General features: G+C 37.9%; 1 protein-coding gene across 11 annotated transcripts in view; it reads right to left on the bottom strand.

Moving 5' to 3' along the window:
• The window catches only part of LOC137441182 (hyccin 2), a 74,121-nt gene that overhangs the window by 39,118 nt on the left and 16,415 nt on the right, over positions 1–18,588 (bottom strand). For 5 of the 11 annotated variants that reach the window (XM_068138251.1, XM_068138250.1, XM_068138247.1 and 2 more), the window contains 7 exons: positions 15,325–15,427; positions 12,562–12,637; positions 11,055–11,156; positions 4,815–4,994; positions 2,895–2,975; positions 2,186–2,301; positions 1,389–1,484 (listed from right to left, as the gene is read on the bottom strand). In XM_068138251.1, coding sequence (XP_067994352.1) covers positions 1,389–1,484; positions 2,186–2,301; positions 2,895–2,975; positions 4,815–4,994; positions 11,055–11,156; positions 12,562–12,612 — 626 coding nt within the window. In that variant the 5' untranslated portion in view covers positions 12,613–12,637; positions 15,325–15,427. Of the gene's footprint in view, positions 1–1,388; positions 1,485–2,185; positions 2,302–2,894; positions 2,976–4,814; positions 4,995–11,054; positions 11,157–12,561; positions 12,638–15,324; positions 15,448–18,588 lie in introns of all 11 variants that reach the window. The other 6 variants (XM_068138255.1, XM_068138252.1, XM_068138254.1 and 3 more) reach the window with 2 other exon arrangements.

The raw sequence follows: 18,588 nt of genomic DNA on the forward strand, positions 1-18,588 counted from the left end.
TATTTTGGTTGTATATGAGAATTAAGTCATCTCCCATTTAATCCTTTTATATAAAGCTGTATAACAGAGATACTGTAAAACAACCAAAAAACTTCTGATCACTGGAAAAGGACCTGCCTTCCCCTATACTACATAGCATTGAGTCTTCATAAATAACAGAGTAATTTATTCATAACATTAATATCTGAATCTTCATCATGGAAACAACATCGTGCCCACTAATACATGGTAACTGCTGCACTGTTTCAAACACAACAAAACTCTCTTCTGTACGCAAAGAACAGATCTAATTTTCAGATGCATGAAATATCAAACATATTTGTCAAATTTACATATGTGGCCACATACAGCCACATCTCAATTGAAAATGATGCAAGAATACCAAGAATTAAACCATTCACATAATAAAGCAGGGGCAGAAAAGAGGATTTAATCTTAACTGCTATGTGTGTGTTACTACAGAATATACATGTTAGAAGCTAGTCTGATCCCTCTTTGCTACATAACTGAACTGCATGTATTTATAGCAGTATTGTGCTGAAGCAAACAAGCTAAGCAAAAAATATTTTAAGAGGTTCCTCTGTTTAGGAGTAGGAGAGAGAATTGATCTAATTTTAGACAAAAATGCTGGTAAAACCAGGCATATGGGAATATCAGATATTCTTGAGATTCTTCAGAACAAAAAGCAGGGATCTTTGCCAATCAGATGCCTCTAAGGCTATTCAAGTAGAAGGTTATGTAAAGGGCATGTAAAAGAGTTTGAGAAATCACAGTACTGAATTCACCAGAAAGTGGGATGCTATTATAAAAGGGGAAAAAACCAACCAACCAAAAAAAACCAAACCACCAAACACCACAAACCAACACCCACCACCTAGGGAATGAAAAACAACAGGGTGAGGGCAGACAACACCCAAAAAAAAAAAAGAATCAAAAAACCCACACCAAAGAAAAACCCTAATAAATCACTAAAACCCACAACATTGTGCAAACACTATATAATAAAAGTCCTCATAAGCAAGACATTAATATCTGGAAGTAGAGGAAACTGGTGGTATTGCTCACAGGATTTCAAATCTGACTACACTGAAAAACGTCTGACTAGATTAAACTGTTTTTTTCCCCACCAAATTGCCTTTCTTTTCTTTCCAAATAACATGAAGTTTTATAACTTGAATGAAAACATATGCAGTAGTAAGATAATCCATGTGTTTTTACCATATGTATGCATACATGGCTTCAAATCTACAATTAAGTTGCAAGATTGACCAAGAGCTAAGTAGTTTAGGTTATTAAACATAACAAGCAAATTCATTCATTTTTAGCTGGATGAGTATTTTTAAGCCTAGATGCAACATGCAAGACTATTTCAAAGGCAAGTGTCTCACCTGGAACCCATCCCACAAAGTGATTGGTAAGAAGAGGCAGGCATATAGACAATAGCAGAATTGTAGCACAGCATAAGAAAGCTCAGCACCTCAAACCTGAAAAGAGACAAGAACAAAATCTTGCATGGTTTAAATTTTTCAGTTTAACACAAAAGGTATCCAGCAATATGAAGTGTCAGAAATGAACACAGAAATCCTGGAATCTTCTTTCATTATAATTCAGTAACTTGAAACAGGCTATTAAAGTTTCATTACTAAACAATTATAATTACTATTACTAAAATCCATTAGCATATGCAGGAACCATGAAGGAACATAATATTTAGACAGAGAGTACAGCACAAGCCTGCAATGCATTCAAAAGTATTTTATCAGTTTTCCCAGAGCTGGGTTTAGACACAGGTAAAGCTGGCAGTCACTAGAATGGCAGGCCTTTTTCCTAGCTCTACCTATCCACTCAGCTGTGTTCCCCTCTTCCTGTGGAAAAATCAGTAACAGCCAGAGACAAAGCTGAATTTTGCTATGCAAAATGTGAGTTGACAGACATAAACCCAAAGATATTCATGATGAACAGAGAAATGACAGAGAAGTTACTCTCTTCTACATTAACTAGTAGAACTGACAAAGTGGGAACAAAACAAAGACAGATCCGTACCTCAAGATTACTGAGACTGTTCTCTAGGTTTATTTCCAAGCACTTAATGCTAAGAAAGAACCAAACACTAATATTTGGCCTTAATATTTAAAGACTTGTCTACCTAGTAATGCACCTCTAACATTACAATACATCTACATACCGGTTCTGTGCTGTGAAGGTTTCTCTCTGAGGATGAAGATCACTGTAAACTACCCTGATGAGATCATGCTGACATAGAGCTCCTTCCGTTAATGCCATGGATCCAATAGTAGAGGGCTAGAAATAAGTGGTTGGATGAGGAAGAAAGTAAGCAGTAGAAATCAAGTCATAAGTGAAAGGTCCTCAAAAGCATTAAAACTCCTAACCATTCAAGCCAAAAGACACACTTCTGATCTGTAAAAAATGAAGATTATCCCAAAATACAGTAAATCTGAAAACATTACCTAATTTCATTATTATAAACAGCTTCCTCAATTAGAAGCAGTAGAGCAGGGGAGAATAATTTTCACCTTTGAGTCTTACATATTCATTCACACTATCTATGCAATCACAGATTTCTTTTTGTATAGCAAAAGGAGAGAAAGAAAAATAATTCCAAGTTCCAGCTGTACTAAGGAGGAGTCAGAAAAACTACTTGTGTATGAACACGCAAGAGGCAAAAACCCCATAGTTTCAACTACAACACAACTAACCACTGCTCAAAATGGGCACCATCAGTAAAGATTTTTCAACATTTATATTTCTTCTAATGCTACTGAATCTCACTGCACTGACCAGAAGCTACTGACACTGAAAATTTACTGCAACAAGATCCATCTAAAATGGCCTGTTCAATAGATTCAATTCTAATTCACCACAGCAGCTCTTACCTCATGATATATTGAGGGTTTAGATAATGAAGGGATGGTGAAAGACAAAACTTTGTTGTTTCCATCTTTATCAGCAATTTCCTGCATTAAAAACCAAAACAGAAGTAAGGAGATGGAACTTGAAATAATTCTCAACTCTTAGATATGCATTTGACAAATAAGTAATCAGAAGTCCTGATCTGTTAAGGCTATTAACAATCGAAGCCCTCTGTGTGTTTGCAGAGTATCAGCAAATTCACATACATATTTTAAAAGCAGGAAAGACCTCTCCTACTGTCTGTTTTGCAGAATGAGTCTGTAACACTTAAACACAGCACCGTGACAATCAAAACTGAAACAAGAACAAAAAGCTTTTCTAGCCCACCATTCTAACATTTATTTATAATAGAATTGCCCACAAGACAGATACATGAGTCACTTGCTAACAATGGCCAGTACTTCATAATAAATGAACCACAGAGAAAAGGTGAATTTAAGGAGATTTGCAAAGTTTCTTCAGGTGTTCTATCAGCAATGCATAGATAGAATGTGTTCTCAAAAGGCTTTTAGATTGGCCAGATTTTATAGTTGCTAGGCTACTACATAAGCGAACCCAGCAGTTTTAAAAAGCAAATATACGAAGAACAATTGCATAAGTCTGTATCAAAAAGGAGTCTAAAATCCTGCCTTTTCACTTTGTATAGCAAATTTCCTAACAATAAGCTCTAGTCATTCCAGTTTATCTGAAAACTTAGTGCAAGGTAGCACATTACAATGGGATTACAGTTGACAGAATGTATATTTTTCCTTTAATTTCATTTTCTGTTGTATATGTACTAAGTATGGAGAAAACTTTGGTCTTGGTATAAATGCCAAAAATATCAACAGAAAGGAGAAAAAAAAATGTGGCAGCCACTGTACATTTTGAAGCCTCTTTCTTCCTCAATCTGGAGAGAATGAAGAAAAAAAAAAAAAAAGGATCACTCACGTGACAGAGGGACTGCAAAAGGACCTTTATCAGAAAGAATACACATGCTACTTCAGCCCAAGAAAGAGTATCAAAAATCCACAAGCAGTTTCCAATGTTTTTTCTATCTGAATAACTATAAATAAACTGGATCTCCCAGTTGTTAGAGCTAATCAACAGACACATAGCAAGAATTTTATTAAGAACTGGAGTTGGACTGTTTTGTCTCTCATCATATCTAGAAACATAATGCATAATCTAAAAGAAGGATTTACTATCATAGCAGAGGAAAGGGCAATGTTACACCATAATATGTTTTAAAGTCCTGTAACACAGAAATTCCTATTAGAAAATGCCTATGTTGATAGTGTGGCTAAGTTTATCAGCATATCAGCATCATAATGTTACAAGAGAAAACATTTTCAGGCTAAGGTTAAGGATATAAAAACCTACCTTTACATCCAATCACCAGACAATCATCTACAGTTATTTGTAATTATCCTTAAAAATCACAGTTTCACTCACCAACTATCTGCCTCAAATATGTACATGCATGGAGAGTGGTTTCAGCTGCAAATCACCCTTAAGAAAATATCTTCAGAGTAAGTAGGATGCAAGGCAAAGTGACACATGAAAACTGTCCAAGCATATTGGCCTGACAATAATGTCCACAGAAAGTTGCATTTTTTAACATTAACGAAGGCTATTTAATTTCCTTACAAACATGAGCATAAAGCAGTTCCAGAAAGCCCATGAAATGATCCTTTTTAGTTTACCCAGAAAGAGTACTATTAAAAATGTTTGCAAACATGTTCTTAGTAAACCTTTGTTACATGATGCTTTTCTCCAGATTATATACGCTTTCACGTAAGTGTATTATAATTTGAGATATGTTGTTCCAATAATTTATTTCTAGTGGTCAGTGATGCAAAATCTCAGAGCTTTCCTCAGCCATTCCCACTCATCTCACTTACCAAGTTGTAAATGCCAAGTAGCAATGCTTCAATGCAACCGTTACTCTGCCTGTCCCTGCTGGCAGTGAGACGCAGATATACCCAGATCAACTCTGGCAAGAACTGCAGTGTGAACCTCTTGAGCCGAACTTCAGAACTGCGATAAAGTTCAAAGAGCTGGTGGCAAACAGGCTCCAGGAGCTGTGGAAAGGCAAAAAGACTAATGAATTACTGTTAGGCTTCTCTAATAAGGGAAAATGACATAGCAAATATAGGAGCTATATCATATAGCCACTGCAGCCAGTAAAAATACATTCCTTCATGGGGATTGAGTGAACAAGCCTAAAGTGTATCTGCATTCTTTTTAAGAAGATCTGTAAGGACAATCCTGAGTGGCACTGGTATGTGGTACTGTGAAATGTGGCCTTACTACAGCCACCACCACATTCTTCTCTAGGGCTCACAGTGCGACATTTATTTTGTATGTAGGTACTAATTTAAGGCATGTGACAGATATGTGACTTGAACTTTGTGCACCGTAACTTTAATGGTGCAGTTGTAAGGTTTCTAAAAGTACAAAGGTTAAAGATTAGCTACTAATGACAACTCTATTGACAGAAATGTGAATTGATTTCTTTTTAGTTTCAAACCTCACAAGTCTGCATTTGTTCATTACAAAACAAACAGGTTTTTCAATCTTAACATGCCCTTCGTGTTTCAGTATAAGAATCTAAAAAGGTCCTTGCCAAGTCAGTGTGCAATAAATAAGATAAATATCTTGCCATTTTAAAGCCATAGATGCCAAATGAATCGTTAAGATGCATCCACAGAGCTGTTAATGAACAGAAAACAAACGAGCCAACCAAACACAAAATTAACTCCCCCTTTCCCATGACTAATAAAGTTTATAATACCAAAGTCAAAAGCTACCCCAAAAAAATATTCCAAGAGGAGTTTTGCTAAGGTCTGTGTCCACTATCCAGTATTATGTTATTAGAAATTGGAAAATCTGACCTAAAGAAAAAAATCATGGGTTTCAACAACCAAAAAGATGGAGGCATCCACATAACCTAAAGTGTTTATAATCACATAGGAAGAGGAGTTAGAGACTCACCAAACAGAATCATAGAATTGTTTCAGTCGGAAAAGACCTTTAAGATCATCAAGTCCAACCATTACCTAAATCTAACAAGTCTTGTGCTAAACTATGTCCCTCACCAATACATCTCTGCATCTTTTAAACACCTCCAGGAATGGGGATTCAACCCCTGGGAGCCTACTGGGAGCAACTCCCTGGGGAGCCTACTCCAGTATTTGATATGCCTTTCAGTGAAGATGTTTCTTTTAATGCCAAATTTAAACCTCTCCTGTTAAGACTTGAGACCATTTCGTCTTGTCCTATCACTTGTTACTAGGGACAACAACCCCCACTTTACTACAACCTCCTTTCAGATAGTTGTAGACAGCAATAACATCCCTCTTCAGCCTCCTCTTTTCCATACTAAACAAACCCAATTCCCTCAGCTGCTCCTCACAGAACCTCTTCTCAAGACCCTTCACAAACCTTGTTGCCTTCTCTGGACATGTTCCAGGACCCTAACACTGAACACAGTACTCAACGTGTGGCCTCAACAGTGTGGAGTACAGGGGGACAATCACTTCCCTGGTGCTGCTTGTCTCGCTATTTCTAATACAGGTCAGGATGCTGTTGGCCTTCTTGGCCACCTGAGCACACTGCTGGCTCATGTTCAGCTGGCTGTCAACCAACAGCCCCCTAACTTCCTCCGGTTTTGAAATTAAACACATCAGTTTCATTTAAAAAACAGTATTCTGGTCAATGAAGCACACAATTTTAAAACCACCAATTACATAAGCCAAAACAGGACAGGCATGTAAAATAAAACTTTGCTACCAGACAAATTTCTTCTGATACAAGGCTCTGGTATGAGTACCTTGTGTTACAAGGCTTCTGGCTGACAGGATTGTAACTGTAACCTAAAAGACTGTTTTTACAACGAAAGCAATGAGAAACCCCATGGGAGAGGGACAGAAGCTTGACATGGACAACACTGATATAGCATGAAACAAGTCCAGTCTTTTGGATCACACAGATCTTTATAAGCCATATATAAAAAATACCTCATTTCATATTCATATTAATTTGGGATCTAAATGAAATTAGAATCCCATAAAGCTACCATTACAGTTATTTTACAAAAACAATTCTAGGGCTTTCTCAATTGATCTCTACAACTACCTGAAAGGACCTAGTAGAGAAGCTGGTGCTGGTCTCTTCTCTCAGGTAATTAAGTGATAGAACAAGAGGGAATGGCCTCAAGCTACAGCTGGGTAGGTTTAGACTAGACATTAGGAAAAGAATTCTCACAGAAAGAGTGGTCAGGCATTGGAATAGGCTGCCTAGGGAGGTGGTTGAATCACCAACCCTAGATATGTTTAAAGGTCATTTGGATGTGGTGCTTGGGGATATGGTTTAGGGGTGAACTTTGTAGGGAAGGGTTATAGGTTGGACTTGGTGATCCTGGGAGTATTTTCCAACCTGAATGTTTCTGTGATTCTGTGAATTATCAAGTTGAGCATATATTATTTTTTTCTAGTATATTTATGCCAGTATTATATATATACATATGACTTTATGTTTGAAAGATGCATAAATAGACTCTTTCTTAATTTTTGATTATTAGAAACTCCTACCTAAAAGCGACACTAATTATTAAGACCATCTATTACAGTAATTGTTCAAATCCTTAGAACTGTATGGGTTTATGAGAGGCCTAGCACATTTGAGATGTTCAAATAAAAAGAAAATAGTGGTTAATAAATAATTTAGAGATCACAGAATAAATTTGTAGGTTTTTAAGAAGAAAACATTAGCACAAAGCTAAAGAAGAAAGAAGAAACATCTGCAAACAATAAATACAAGCATATCTGCAGGGAGATAACAGGGGAAAAAAATCTAAACAAATATCAGAAACCAGATACATACAGCAGCATTGCTATAAATAGTACTTCTATTAGATGAGAGATGACAGTAGCCCATAGCTGTTTCCCATTTGAATTTAGCTGGTCTAATCCACATCCCATGGAAAAGAGTAATTCACTTTAGCTAAGGTCAGATAAGATTCAACCAGAGCAGTTACTGAGGTTCCTTTCCTTCAAATTAAAATTTTATAAAATTAGTCTTTTAAGCAGAACTGTGTTTCCCTAAAAAGATACAAGTAATAGCCAGTTACTGGTGCTGCAAATACATGAATACTCCTCACTTCTAGTAGCTGTCATAATAGCTGTGCAAAAGGTCTAACAGCTGAAAATTACTTAGGTGAAAATCTGAGAGTTATTTGCAGTAACCACTTTATAGCTTTTGGTGTGTTCAAAGCTTTAAGGAGCTCTTCTTCTCAAAGAATGCAGACTGCCATCACAAAGGCACTAGAACACAAATATTTTTAAAGGCATGAATACCCAAGTTATTCCTACCACAATACAGGTATTATCTCCCACACAAAACTTGACACTAAGACAGATGTTTTCCTTGAATCCTAGTTAACCTGCTTTTCAGAGAAGCAGACTATTTCAGTTAATTCTCTGATTATAAACACTGAGAAGACACTGGATAAACAGAGGAAATGGAGCTTCTGTCACTAGTAGTAGGTGTATACAACTGATGCACACTTTTTTAAGTCCAAAGATCTTTCAGTCCAAAGTCAAAACAACTGTGTAGCACAGTAATCGGATAAAACACATGAAGTACAAAGCCTCCTGTAATCACATCTCTTTCCTGACAAACTAAAAACTTACATTACAAGAGCTTTCCTATTAGCATAAATAGGAATTGGCATAATGAACAATTATAAACAAAAGTTTTACTGTCCTAAGTATACAGGACATGACAATTACACCTTACAGAGATGCAGGTTACTCATGTTTTGAGAATGCTGATAAAAAATTTCACTTACTTTTAGAAGTTTTTCAAATCTTAACAGCCATACTTTGAAGTTAAATATAATGATAAAATGTATGACAAAGATTGCCTTTTTTAAGAATTTCATCATGGTAGAAAATAATGTGCTGCTTTTAGGCTTAACTGTAACATACTGGGTGAAATTAGCTATGATTTTAAAAGTACTAGGTCCGTACTTTGGCATAGCAAAGGCACTCTCATTCTGTTTCAAGTCTGAGCTTTCCAAGTTAATTCTGAACAATCCCACATGAATACTCAATGTTTTAATTCAGCACTGCATTAAATTAAAATCCATAGAATATTTATGTTGACCACTATAAAGCCAGTCCAAAAATAATAAAACTATTTCCAAAACAAGTACTTCAAAAGCACTTTTTAATGCAAATATTATGCAAACCAATACATTATTCAATGGGGCTGATGAGCAAGATCACTCTCAACTCTATGTAACTTTCTGTTCCAGTTACTATCTTCTCCATATTAAAAAAAAACAAAAAACAACAAAGTATGACATTTCCTAAAAGGCAAACAGTAAGAATTATATTTAACTTGACCATATGCTTGCCTTCATTTGATAGCTCTCAATTTGGTAGATAGCTGTCAAAAACAGTGAAACACTTTGGTTGGTTGTTTTGGTTGTTAAACACGCTGGTTCCATGTAAAATTGAGAATCCTGGTCTTACCAAGATAGAATAATGAGATTCTACAAAAAAAACCCAAAACGTTTACCCTAAAGAGGTAGAATAGAATAAACCAGGTAGGAAAAGACCGTCGAGATCATTGAGTCCAACCTATCACCCAACACCATGCCCTTGGACTCTGCCCATCTGTCCAGCCTGGCAAGGTCCTTCTGCAGAGATCTCCCACCTTCTAAAAGATCCACACCAGCCCCCAGCTTGGTATCATCTGCAAATTTACTGATGATGGACTCAATACCCTCACCCTGGTCATCAATAAAGATGTTGAACAGGATGGGGCCCAGCACTGATCCCTGGGGGATGCCACTAGTGCCTGGCTGCCAGCTGGATGTGGCACTATTCACTACCACCCTCTGGGCTTGGCCCTCCAGCCAGTTCCTAACCCAACACAGAGTGCTGCTGTCCAACCCACGAGCTGACAGCTTGGCCAGGAGTTTGCTGTGGGGGGATGGTATCAAAGGCCCTGCTAAGGTCCAGGTAGACCATAACCACAGCCTTTCCCACATCCACCAGGCAGGTCACCTGATCATAGGAGGCGATCAGGTTGGTCAGGCAGGATCTGCCCTTCCTAAATCCATGCTGGCTGGGACTGATCCCTTGGCCATCCTGTAAGTGCTGTGTGATTGCACTCAAGATGACCTGTTCCATAATCTTGCCTGGCACCGCGAGGTCAGGCTGACAGGCCTGTAATTCCCTGGCTCATCCAACTGGCCCTTCTCCTGGATGGGCATCACATTGGCCAGCTTCCAGACATCTGGGACCTCTCCAGTGAGCCAGGACTGATGAAAAATGATGGAGAGCAGCTCGGCCAGCTCATCTGCCAGCTCTCTCAGCACCCTAGGATGGATGCCATCCGGTCTCATGGACTTGTGGGGATCCAAGTGGCTAAGCAGGTCTCTAACTACTTCCTCCTGGATTACATGGGAACTATACTGCTCCCTGACTCCATCTGCCAGATCAGGAGGCCATATGTCTGGAAGACAACCTATCCTGCTATTAAAAATTGAGGCAAAGAAGGTGTTAAGTACCTCTGCCTTTTCCTCATCTTTAGTTACATAATTCCCCTCCATGTCCACTAAGGAGTGGAGGTTGTCCTCGCCCCTTCTCTTGCCACTAATATATTTGCAAAAGTTCATCTTGTTGTAATTGGATTTAACAAACTGATTGCATATTCCACTGTAATAGACCTCCAAGTGAGTGGCACATTGGTCTCACTGAGCTTCAGTGTCAAGCCTATTTTGCCTCTGTTATGACTGAAAAATGGTTTGGGTAGCTGGGGGCGGGGGTGTGGGGGGAAATAAGAAAAACTCATTGCCAAATCAAGCGTAACAGTCAGCTGTGGTAAGTAAAATCTACCAGACAGCACCAACTACTTTTGGGAGCAGATGAAGCTGTGTATTATCAGAAAGGAATTAAAGTAACTGCCAAAAGCAAGGAAGTGAGAAGTGGGATGACACCTATGTTAGACTACATTAGAAAGAAGAATCAAAGAATCTTCCACTCTATCCCCAGATCTCAGTCTAGTTTCAGTAGTAGAGGGGGAAAATACTAAAAATATTTCTGTTGGCAGTCTTAAGAGTCTCCCACCTCATTATTTGGGTCTTGAATGACTTTATAAAGAGCTGGTACCAGTGGCTTTTTTCGGTGCAATGTAGCTGCATAGCTGGAAATCTGTGTTTCGGGTAAAGCCTAAAAGACCAAAGAAAAAAAAATTACCCTGAGAAACCAATACTTCCAAGTATTAGCAGTCATCACAAAAGGAATCCATCTTATCTCAACATCAAGAAAAAATCCTGACATTCAGTAAATTATCAAAGTGGCAACCAAGTTTGTTCAGCATAGGGGGGACATGCCAACTTCCAGGGTTAAAATCCAAAAGCAGTTTCAGATCTTTCTTTCATAAAATCATTCGCTCCAGCGTCATTGAATATCAAGAGAATCTTCATATATTTAACACCTGGATCAGATGATCCTTGGGGTCCCTTCCAATCTGGCATTCTGTGATTCACAGTCTTTATCAAATCAACTTAATTTATTTAAGAGGTGCAGACAATCTAGAATGAGCGTAGACAGCTTTGACTGCCACAAAGCAACCACATATGCAGATTTTGCATCTTTGGTTCATCAACAAATTCCCAACAACAGCATGTAATGACATTGTGTATTGTCAATTGTGTGAGGAATTCTTAATTTAAATAATAGATTAATTTCATATCAGTAATGAAAGACAGCATTTGTTTATGCATTAACCTTTATTTCATTCAGCGTAATTATCAACACACAAAATAGCTTAAAAATGCTTCCAATTCTTCAGGACAAAACAATTTTATGCCAGATCACAGGAAACCAAAAAAATTTAAAATATTTTTTTAAGTTTCAAATGTGTCTAGTAATTTTTTTTTTTTTTAAATAAAACAGTTCCTTAACAAGAAATTTAGGCTGTTATCCAGCTGACACTTAAATTCTATCAGCTTGATCTACACACAAATACATGCTTTATAAAGCCACATTGCTATGATAGTGTTCTACTCTACAGTAATAAACTACTACTAGAACTATGCATTGCATATTATCACAGTATCACAGTATAACTTAGGTTGGAAATGACCTCGAGGATCATCGAGTCCAACCTATCAACACAGACCCCATGACTAGACCATGGCACCAAGTGCCACATCCAATCTTCTCTTGAACGCGTCCAGGGACGGTGACTCCACCACCTCCCTGGGCAGCCCGCTCCAATGACGAATGACTCTCTGGGTGAAGAACTTGCTCCTCACCTCGAGTCTAAACCTCCCCTGGCGCAGCTTGAGACTGTGTCCCCCTGTTCTGGGACTGGCTGCCTGGGAGAAGAGACCAATCCCTTCCTGGCTACAACCACCTTTCAGGTAGTTGTAGAGGGCAAAATGTATGTACCAGCGGACTCATTTACAGAGACATTTGCAGGCTTTATCACAGAATGCACTGTAAGAAGTTGAAAGACCAAGGACTAGATAGATAAATAAAAAGTTAGATAGATAGATAAAAAGTTAATTATTTGATATACGGTGGCATAAAGCAAATGGTATAGCTATCACTCATCTTCTCACCTTACCTTGAATTCTGACAGCCATTCTTCCACAACACCTCGTTCTGATCCCAGCATTTTCTTATTTTTGCTTCTCTCTTACCTTTAGATGACAAACAGGAAAAAAAAATTAGTAAGAGTTTTGGCACCAAACCTCAGTTTTATAAACTCCTACCCCAATGAATAGTTGTTAATGTATTTCTGATAGGATTATACGATACTAAACAACATGAAAAGTTGCATTTTGGACAATTAGCCCTGTTTTCTAACAATGATGAAACTGTTGTCTTCAGACTTTTGGTCAAAAGTACTGCATATTAAAGGGAAGAAGGAAAAAGGAGGACTAAGTGCTTCAGGCCAAAATGTACATCATTTAAGACAAATGCAACATTCCAGTCTTGCTCTCTTTCAAAACACAATACAAAGAAAAGTGAAGCAAAGTAAAGAGCATCATGGAACTAATCATATGAGATACAATGACTATTCTCTTTACAGTTTGAAGTAAAGCAGTTTCATAAAACCAATTAGCAATCAGAATAGCAGAACTTCACTCTTTAAACCTTGTTCAAACAGCAAGATTTAGTTCTTCTTAAAGTATGTTGAAATTCTCCGAAATAAAAAAGAAAACTTGAAAGGACAACTGTTGTTGTTATTTTCCATTTTTATATACATATTATAATCTAACATCTTTTTAAGTCTCATGAATTTAACTCTCAAGACAACAGCAAGAAAGTTTAAAACACAAGGCATCATTAGATGTCTTTGCTTAATGTTTAAATAATGTCTAAGCAACAAGGGTAATTTTTGTCTTTCTGCATCATCTCAGTATAAGTTGGCAATACCTGGAGTTCATTAAGGTCCTAGAAAAGTTTGATGAATTGAATGAAGTTATAACCCATTACTAGAAACTAAAACCTAAGGAAACAACCTGAAAAAGGATAAATTGAACAGACAGGAAAATGTAAGAACTATCTGAAGCTGCACTAGACATATCAAGGCAGTGATTCCTAGTAAAGGTTTCCCCAAAAGTTTATTTTGACAGGACTTGCAGGTTAACAGTTGCCTGTACAGAAACAAGAAAAAACTGTGAAATAACACTGTATTTTAAGAGATGCTTTGGTCATTCTTTTTTCATTGCTATATAACAGTTATATGCAACAAAGCTGTCACACATCATCATAGATCTTTACCACATCTTCCCTAAAAACTGCACCCATCAGCTTCAGAGACCTAGTTTGATGGGTTATTTGGGTTTTTTTTGAGGGGGTTTTGTTTGTGGATTTTATTTAATGTTTTTATTTATTAAGAACACAATTACTTGTTAAAAAAAAATTAACTCAAATTATGTTTGGAAGCTGTTAAGCTCACTGCTAGCAGCTTTGTATGAACAGGATAATGTAGCATGTTGCGTAGCTCTTGGCAGTGTCATTCAGAGAACAGAAACTCTGGCAGGTAAGGAACTGCCTCAGATATTTCAACATGCCTTTGTTATCTTAAAAAGACATCACGGAATCACAGAATGGTAGGGTCTGAAAGGGACCTCTGGAGATCTAATTCCAACCTTCCTGCTAAAGCAGGATCACCTAGATCAGGTGGAACCTCTCTGGGCAGCCTGCTCCAGTGCTCTGCCACCCGCAAAGGAAAGAATTTTTAGTGAAACCTCATGTGTTCTAGTTTGATGCCCACCACCCTTTATCATATCACTGGGCACCACTGAAAAGAGCCTGGCCCCATACTCTCGACCTCTGCTTTTTAGATATTTCTAAGCACTGATATCCCCTCAGTCTTCTCTAGGCTGGTGAAGAGCCTCAGGTCACTCAGCTTCTCTTCATAAAGAGAGGTGTTCCAGTATCATCATCATCTTTGTAGCTCTTCTCCATGTGACTCTCTCTAGTAATTCTCTGCCCCTGTTGAACTAGGGAGCCTAGAACCTGACACAATATTCCAGATGGGGCCTCATGTCATGGTTTTGATTCAGCAGGCAGCTGAGTTCCAACAGTCTGCTGGCATGAAAAAAAAATTCCTGACTGTGTTGATTCATATTCCCTGACCAGGAATTGAACCCAGGCTGTGTGGGTGAAAGAATCCCTAGGACAGAGCAGAGGGAGAGGAGAGGAGATGACCCCTGACCTGCTGGTCACACTCTTCTTAATGAACCCCAGGATACCAGAAGAGCAAACTGCTCCCTTGGAGTTAACTTGTCCACCAGAACTCCTCGGTCCCTTTGGAATTGCTTTCCAGCAAGTCAACTCCTAACCTGTACTGGTGCATGGGGTTATTCCTCCCCAGGTGCAGGACTGTACACTTGCCCTTGCTGAACCTCGTAAGGTTCCCCTCCATCCAAATCTCCATATCCTGCCCAGGTCTTGCTGAATGGCAGCACAGCCTTCTGGTGTATCAGCTACCACTCACACTTTATCATCAGCAAACTTTCTGAGAGTATGCTCCATCTCTTCATCATCTTCACTGATGATGTTGAACAAGACTGTATGCAGTATTGAACCCTGGGGAACACTGCAAGCCTCCAACTACATCAGACTCAGAAACAACTTTTGGATTTATTTAAATTCAAGTAACACTTGGGTGACTGACTTCAGCAGAAGCACTGACAAATCAACACAACATACATACATAGGCTTTTGCAAACAAAGGTTTCCAGAGACATCCTTTTCAGAAGGTTGGGAAATAAACATCAGTCACCGGAATGAGACATGGACAGAAATTAAATTTACAACACCACAAGATACACTACTAGAAGTTGTAATTTAGTTTCACAACATTCAAATTTACCTCTTCTAGAAAGTCAATTTTCTAAAGGAGGAAGAGGAAGAGGATTGTAGCAGTTTTTCAACCTGGGATGCATTTGTCAAGGCTTCAAGTACTGCCTGTTTTTCTGAAAGGTGACAAGAAACTCTGATGATCACAAAACAAGAAGAAATACAGTAAAGCAAAGCAATGAGTAATGTATAGAATCACAGAATCATTAAGGTTGGAAAAGACCTCTAAGATCATCAAGTTCAACCATCAACACACCACCATTATGCCCACTACAGTATGTCCTGAAGTGCAATGTCTACAGGGTTTTTTTAATGCCTCCAGGAACGGTGAACCACACCTTCCAGATACACACCTTCTGGAGAGAGTATCAGGTGTATAAGAGCTGACTCAGCACTTCAAGAAGTTTCCCACTTTTTACAACAAGTTAGAAACAACCTTCAACTTCTGACATTCGCTGCTCTCTAGAAACATCATGAGGTACCCCTTAGCTCTAAGTTGTTATGCTTACAAAGCAGAGGTTCAGCTGTAGCTACCCTGCTTTCCCTAGTGTCAAAGAACAAAGATACAGGTCCTGGATTGTCACTAGGCGAGCCATACTAGAAATGCATTAAGTTAACTATCATTTTTTCCTGGACAGGAGGTCAAGTTATTTTATCCCCCAAGCAAGAATCACAGCTACGTATCAGCAAATAGGCACAAGAGGTTTTTTTGTTGGTTTTTTTTTCCCCCTGTAGTTTTCTCAACAAATGAAGTAAGCACAGGCTGTTCAAAAATTCTCATTTTGCTTACAAACCTGAATGGCAGGTATTCTAGAACTATATTTGAGATAATTTTTAAACAAAATTAAAAAATAGTTACATAGCATCACAAATGGGGTGTGGATGTTCAAACTGGTTTACACACACAACAGTCCTCAAATCAGATGCAAACATCAGCAGTAACTTGGCCAAAAATTTCCCTATTCCCCCAGTGACTACTTTAGCTTAGAAGATTCTGTTGAAATCTGGAGGCAAGTAACTTCTCTCCTTCAGCACTGTATCAACTCGACAGATTACATCAACTTTGTATTAAATTGAATATTTTGTTGGAGAAACTTTGCAAGGGGGAGTTAAGGTTATACTGAAAAACAAATTAAGACTTCCAAAACACCAACAAAACAAACAAACAAAAATGCAGATTCTGCTTCTCTTAACACTCCAATGCATTGCAGAGGTTTAAAAGACCAAATGAGAAAAAAGGGGGAGGGGGGGGAGCCACAAACAACCTGGGTAATATATTCAGCAGCTTAATGAAAACATCTGCTCAGGAACATAGCAGCAGCCAGAAAACAAATCAAGATGTCTGACCACACACATACCAGTATTTAAATTAAGAATCTGTAAGGCAGAAGAGTAGTTAAGAGGGAGTTAATGACAATGAAAACTAACTTCTAACCTGGATATTGGAATAATTTTAAATCGTCAATGAAAAAAAGATCATGGTATCTTTGAAGCACATGGAATTATGTGGTAAAGAAGGCAGAATGGATTTTTTGTAACACTAGTGAAAAAAACCCACATTAAAATGTAACAATATATAATGTTAGACTGCTAACAGTATACTGTTTCTCATACTGTAAGGGTAGGAGTCATTACAATAAAAATATCGTGAGGGCAGTAAGATGAGATTTTAGATAAGCATTATAACACCAGTTTTACAAACTTCTATTGTAGAACAAGATTAGTAAAGGATAAAACTTAATGGTGTAAGCTATCACTTACTTCATATGCATTACAAAACCAACTTTGGCTAGGAATATCTCCTCCCTTCATTTCTGATCATATAGGCATATACAGCTTCATCCAGCTACTGTCAATTTACATGCTGGATTATATTAAACAGCCATGGTATGGGTCTGATTTCCACACTGGAAAAGGAGTTGACTCTTAGGCTAATCTGATCCCATTCTGCCAGAACTCTCTTGACCATGCAGCTCCCTAGCCCAGAGAAACAGAAACTTCTGCAAAGCACGAAACTGGCAAAGACAGAAAGAAACCAAATATTTTCTGGACAGTTGTTAATTAAAATCTTCATCTTAAGTATCCTCTTTGATAGGATGAGAGTCCTCTTCCAAGTCCAGTTCTTAGGTAATTTAATTGCAAGCTAAAGCAGACAGACATGTATCCCAACCTTTATTTTTTAATGCTGACATACTGCAGAGATAGGATTTAGGTTGCCAGACTTACTAGACAAGTATTAATCACACAAAACAACTTGGATAAGACATTTCTTCCCTGTCCACTCTGACTCACTAGTAATAATCAGGATAAAAAAAAAAATTCTTTTTGGATACTAGCAAAAAAGGAAATTACATTTAAGTGTAACTTACCACAGTGAGGTCAAAGATGATTTACAATACTCCTGTAAATTTTCATAGTACCATACTTGCACAGAAGTGAGCTCCACTTACCAATTCCTATCAGTTTTGGCTGTAGCCAAAACAAGGGGGCAAACACACAGCCCATCTGTTGTTCCCAAAAGCTTCCTCCAAGTCATTTTGAGCCCTCAATTATCTTTTGTGCCTTTTCAAGCACCAGAAAGCTCAGCTGCCAAATCTATCTTTCCACAATTACTACAAGAAACCTGTGATTTGCAGATACGAAGTTGCTGAAGGCAAACGGTTAAGGCGGTGTGAACGAAAATGTAACACTGATAATACACATTTCAAATCAAATTTTAAAATATTACTTTAAAGCTTTTTCTTTTCTTTTATTGTATTGTTCAAAAAAATTGTAGACAACTATGAAAACAGTTGACTAGAGAAAAATAAGTCCCATTTGCCTCAGAGGCTCTAAGAACCTGAATAAAACACAACTGCACACTTGTAGCTGAATGTCTCACAGGAGTTCATGTAATGAATGAAGCTGAAAAGAGAAGGGTTAAGATGATCGAGAATGTGGAAAGAGACCTTTATCTTCTGTATAAGAAGAAAATAATCCTCTGTGGTCCTTACAGGATTTCAGAAACATTAATATAACAAAGAAATTATCCTGCAGCCTTAAATACAACAAAAGACGTGGTAATTATTCTATTATAAAGACTCAATACAGTTAAAAATATATACATGTACACATTAGGTTAGCCACAGAAATGTTACCTTACTCTCCCAGCACCAGTTTCCTTAGAAACAACTTCATGTAGTCATCCTACATTAAACCTAATACGTTCTCATCAGGACCCTGTGTGATAACCCATCCAATGTTAAACAATCCAAGCACATTTTTCCTTTTCATCAGT

Source organism: Melanerpes formicivorus, unplaced genomic scaffold (assembly GCF_026170545.1).
Source record: "Melanerpes formicivorus ecotype bairdi unplaced genomic scaffold, bMelFor1.0.p_v2 SCAF_5, whole genome shotgun sequence".
In the NCBI taxonomy this organism is placed as follows: Eukaryota; Metazoa; Chordata; class Aves; order Piciformes; family Picidae; genus Melanerpes; species Melanerpes formicivorus.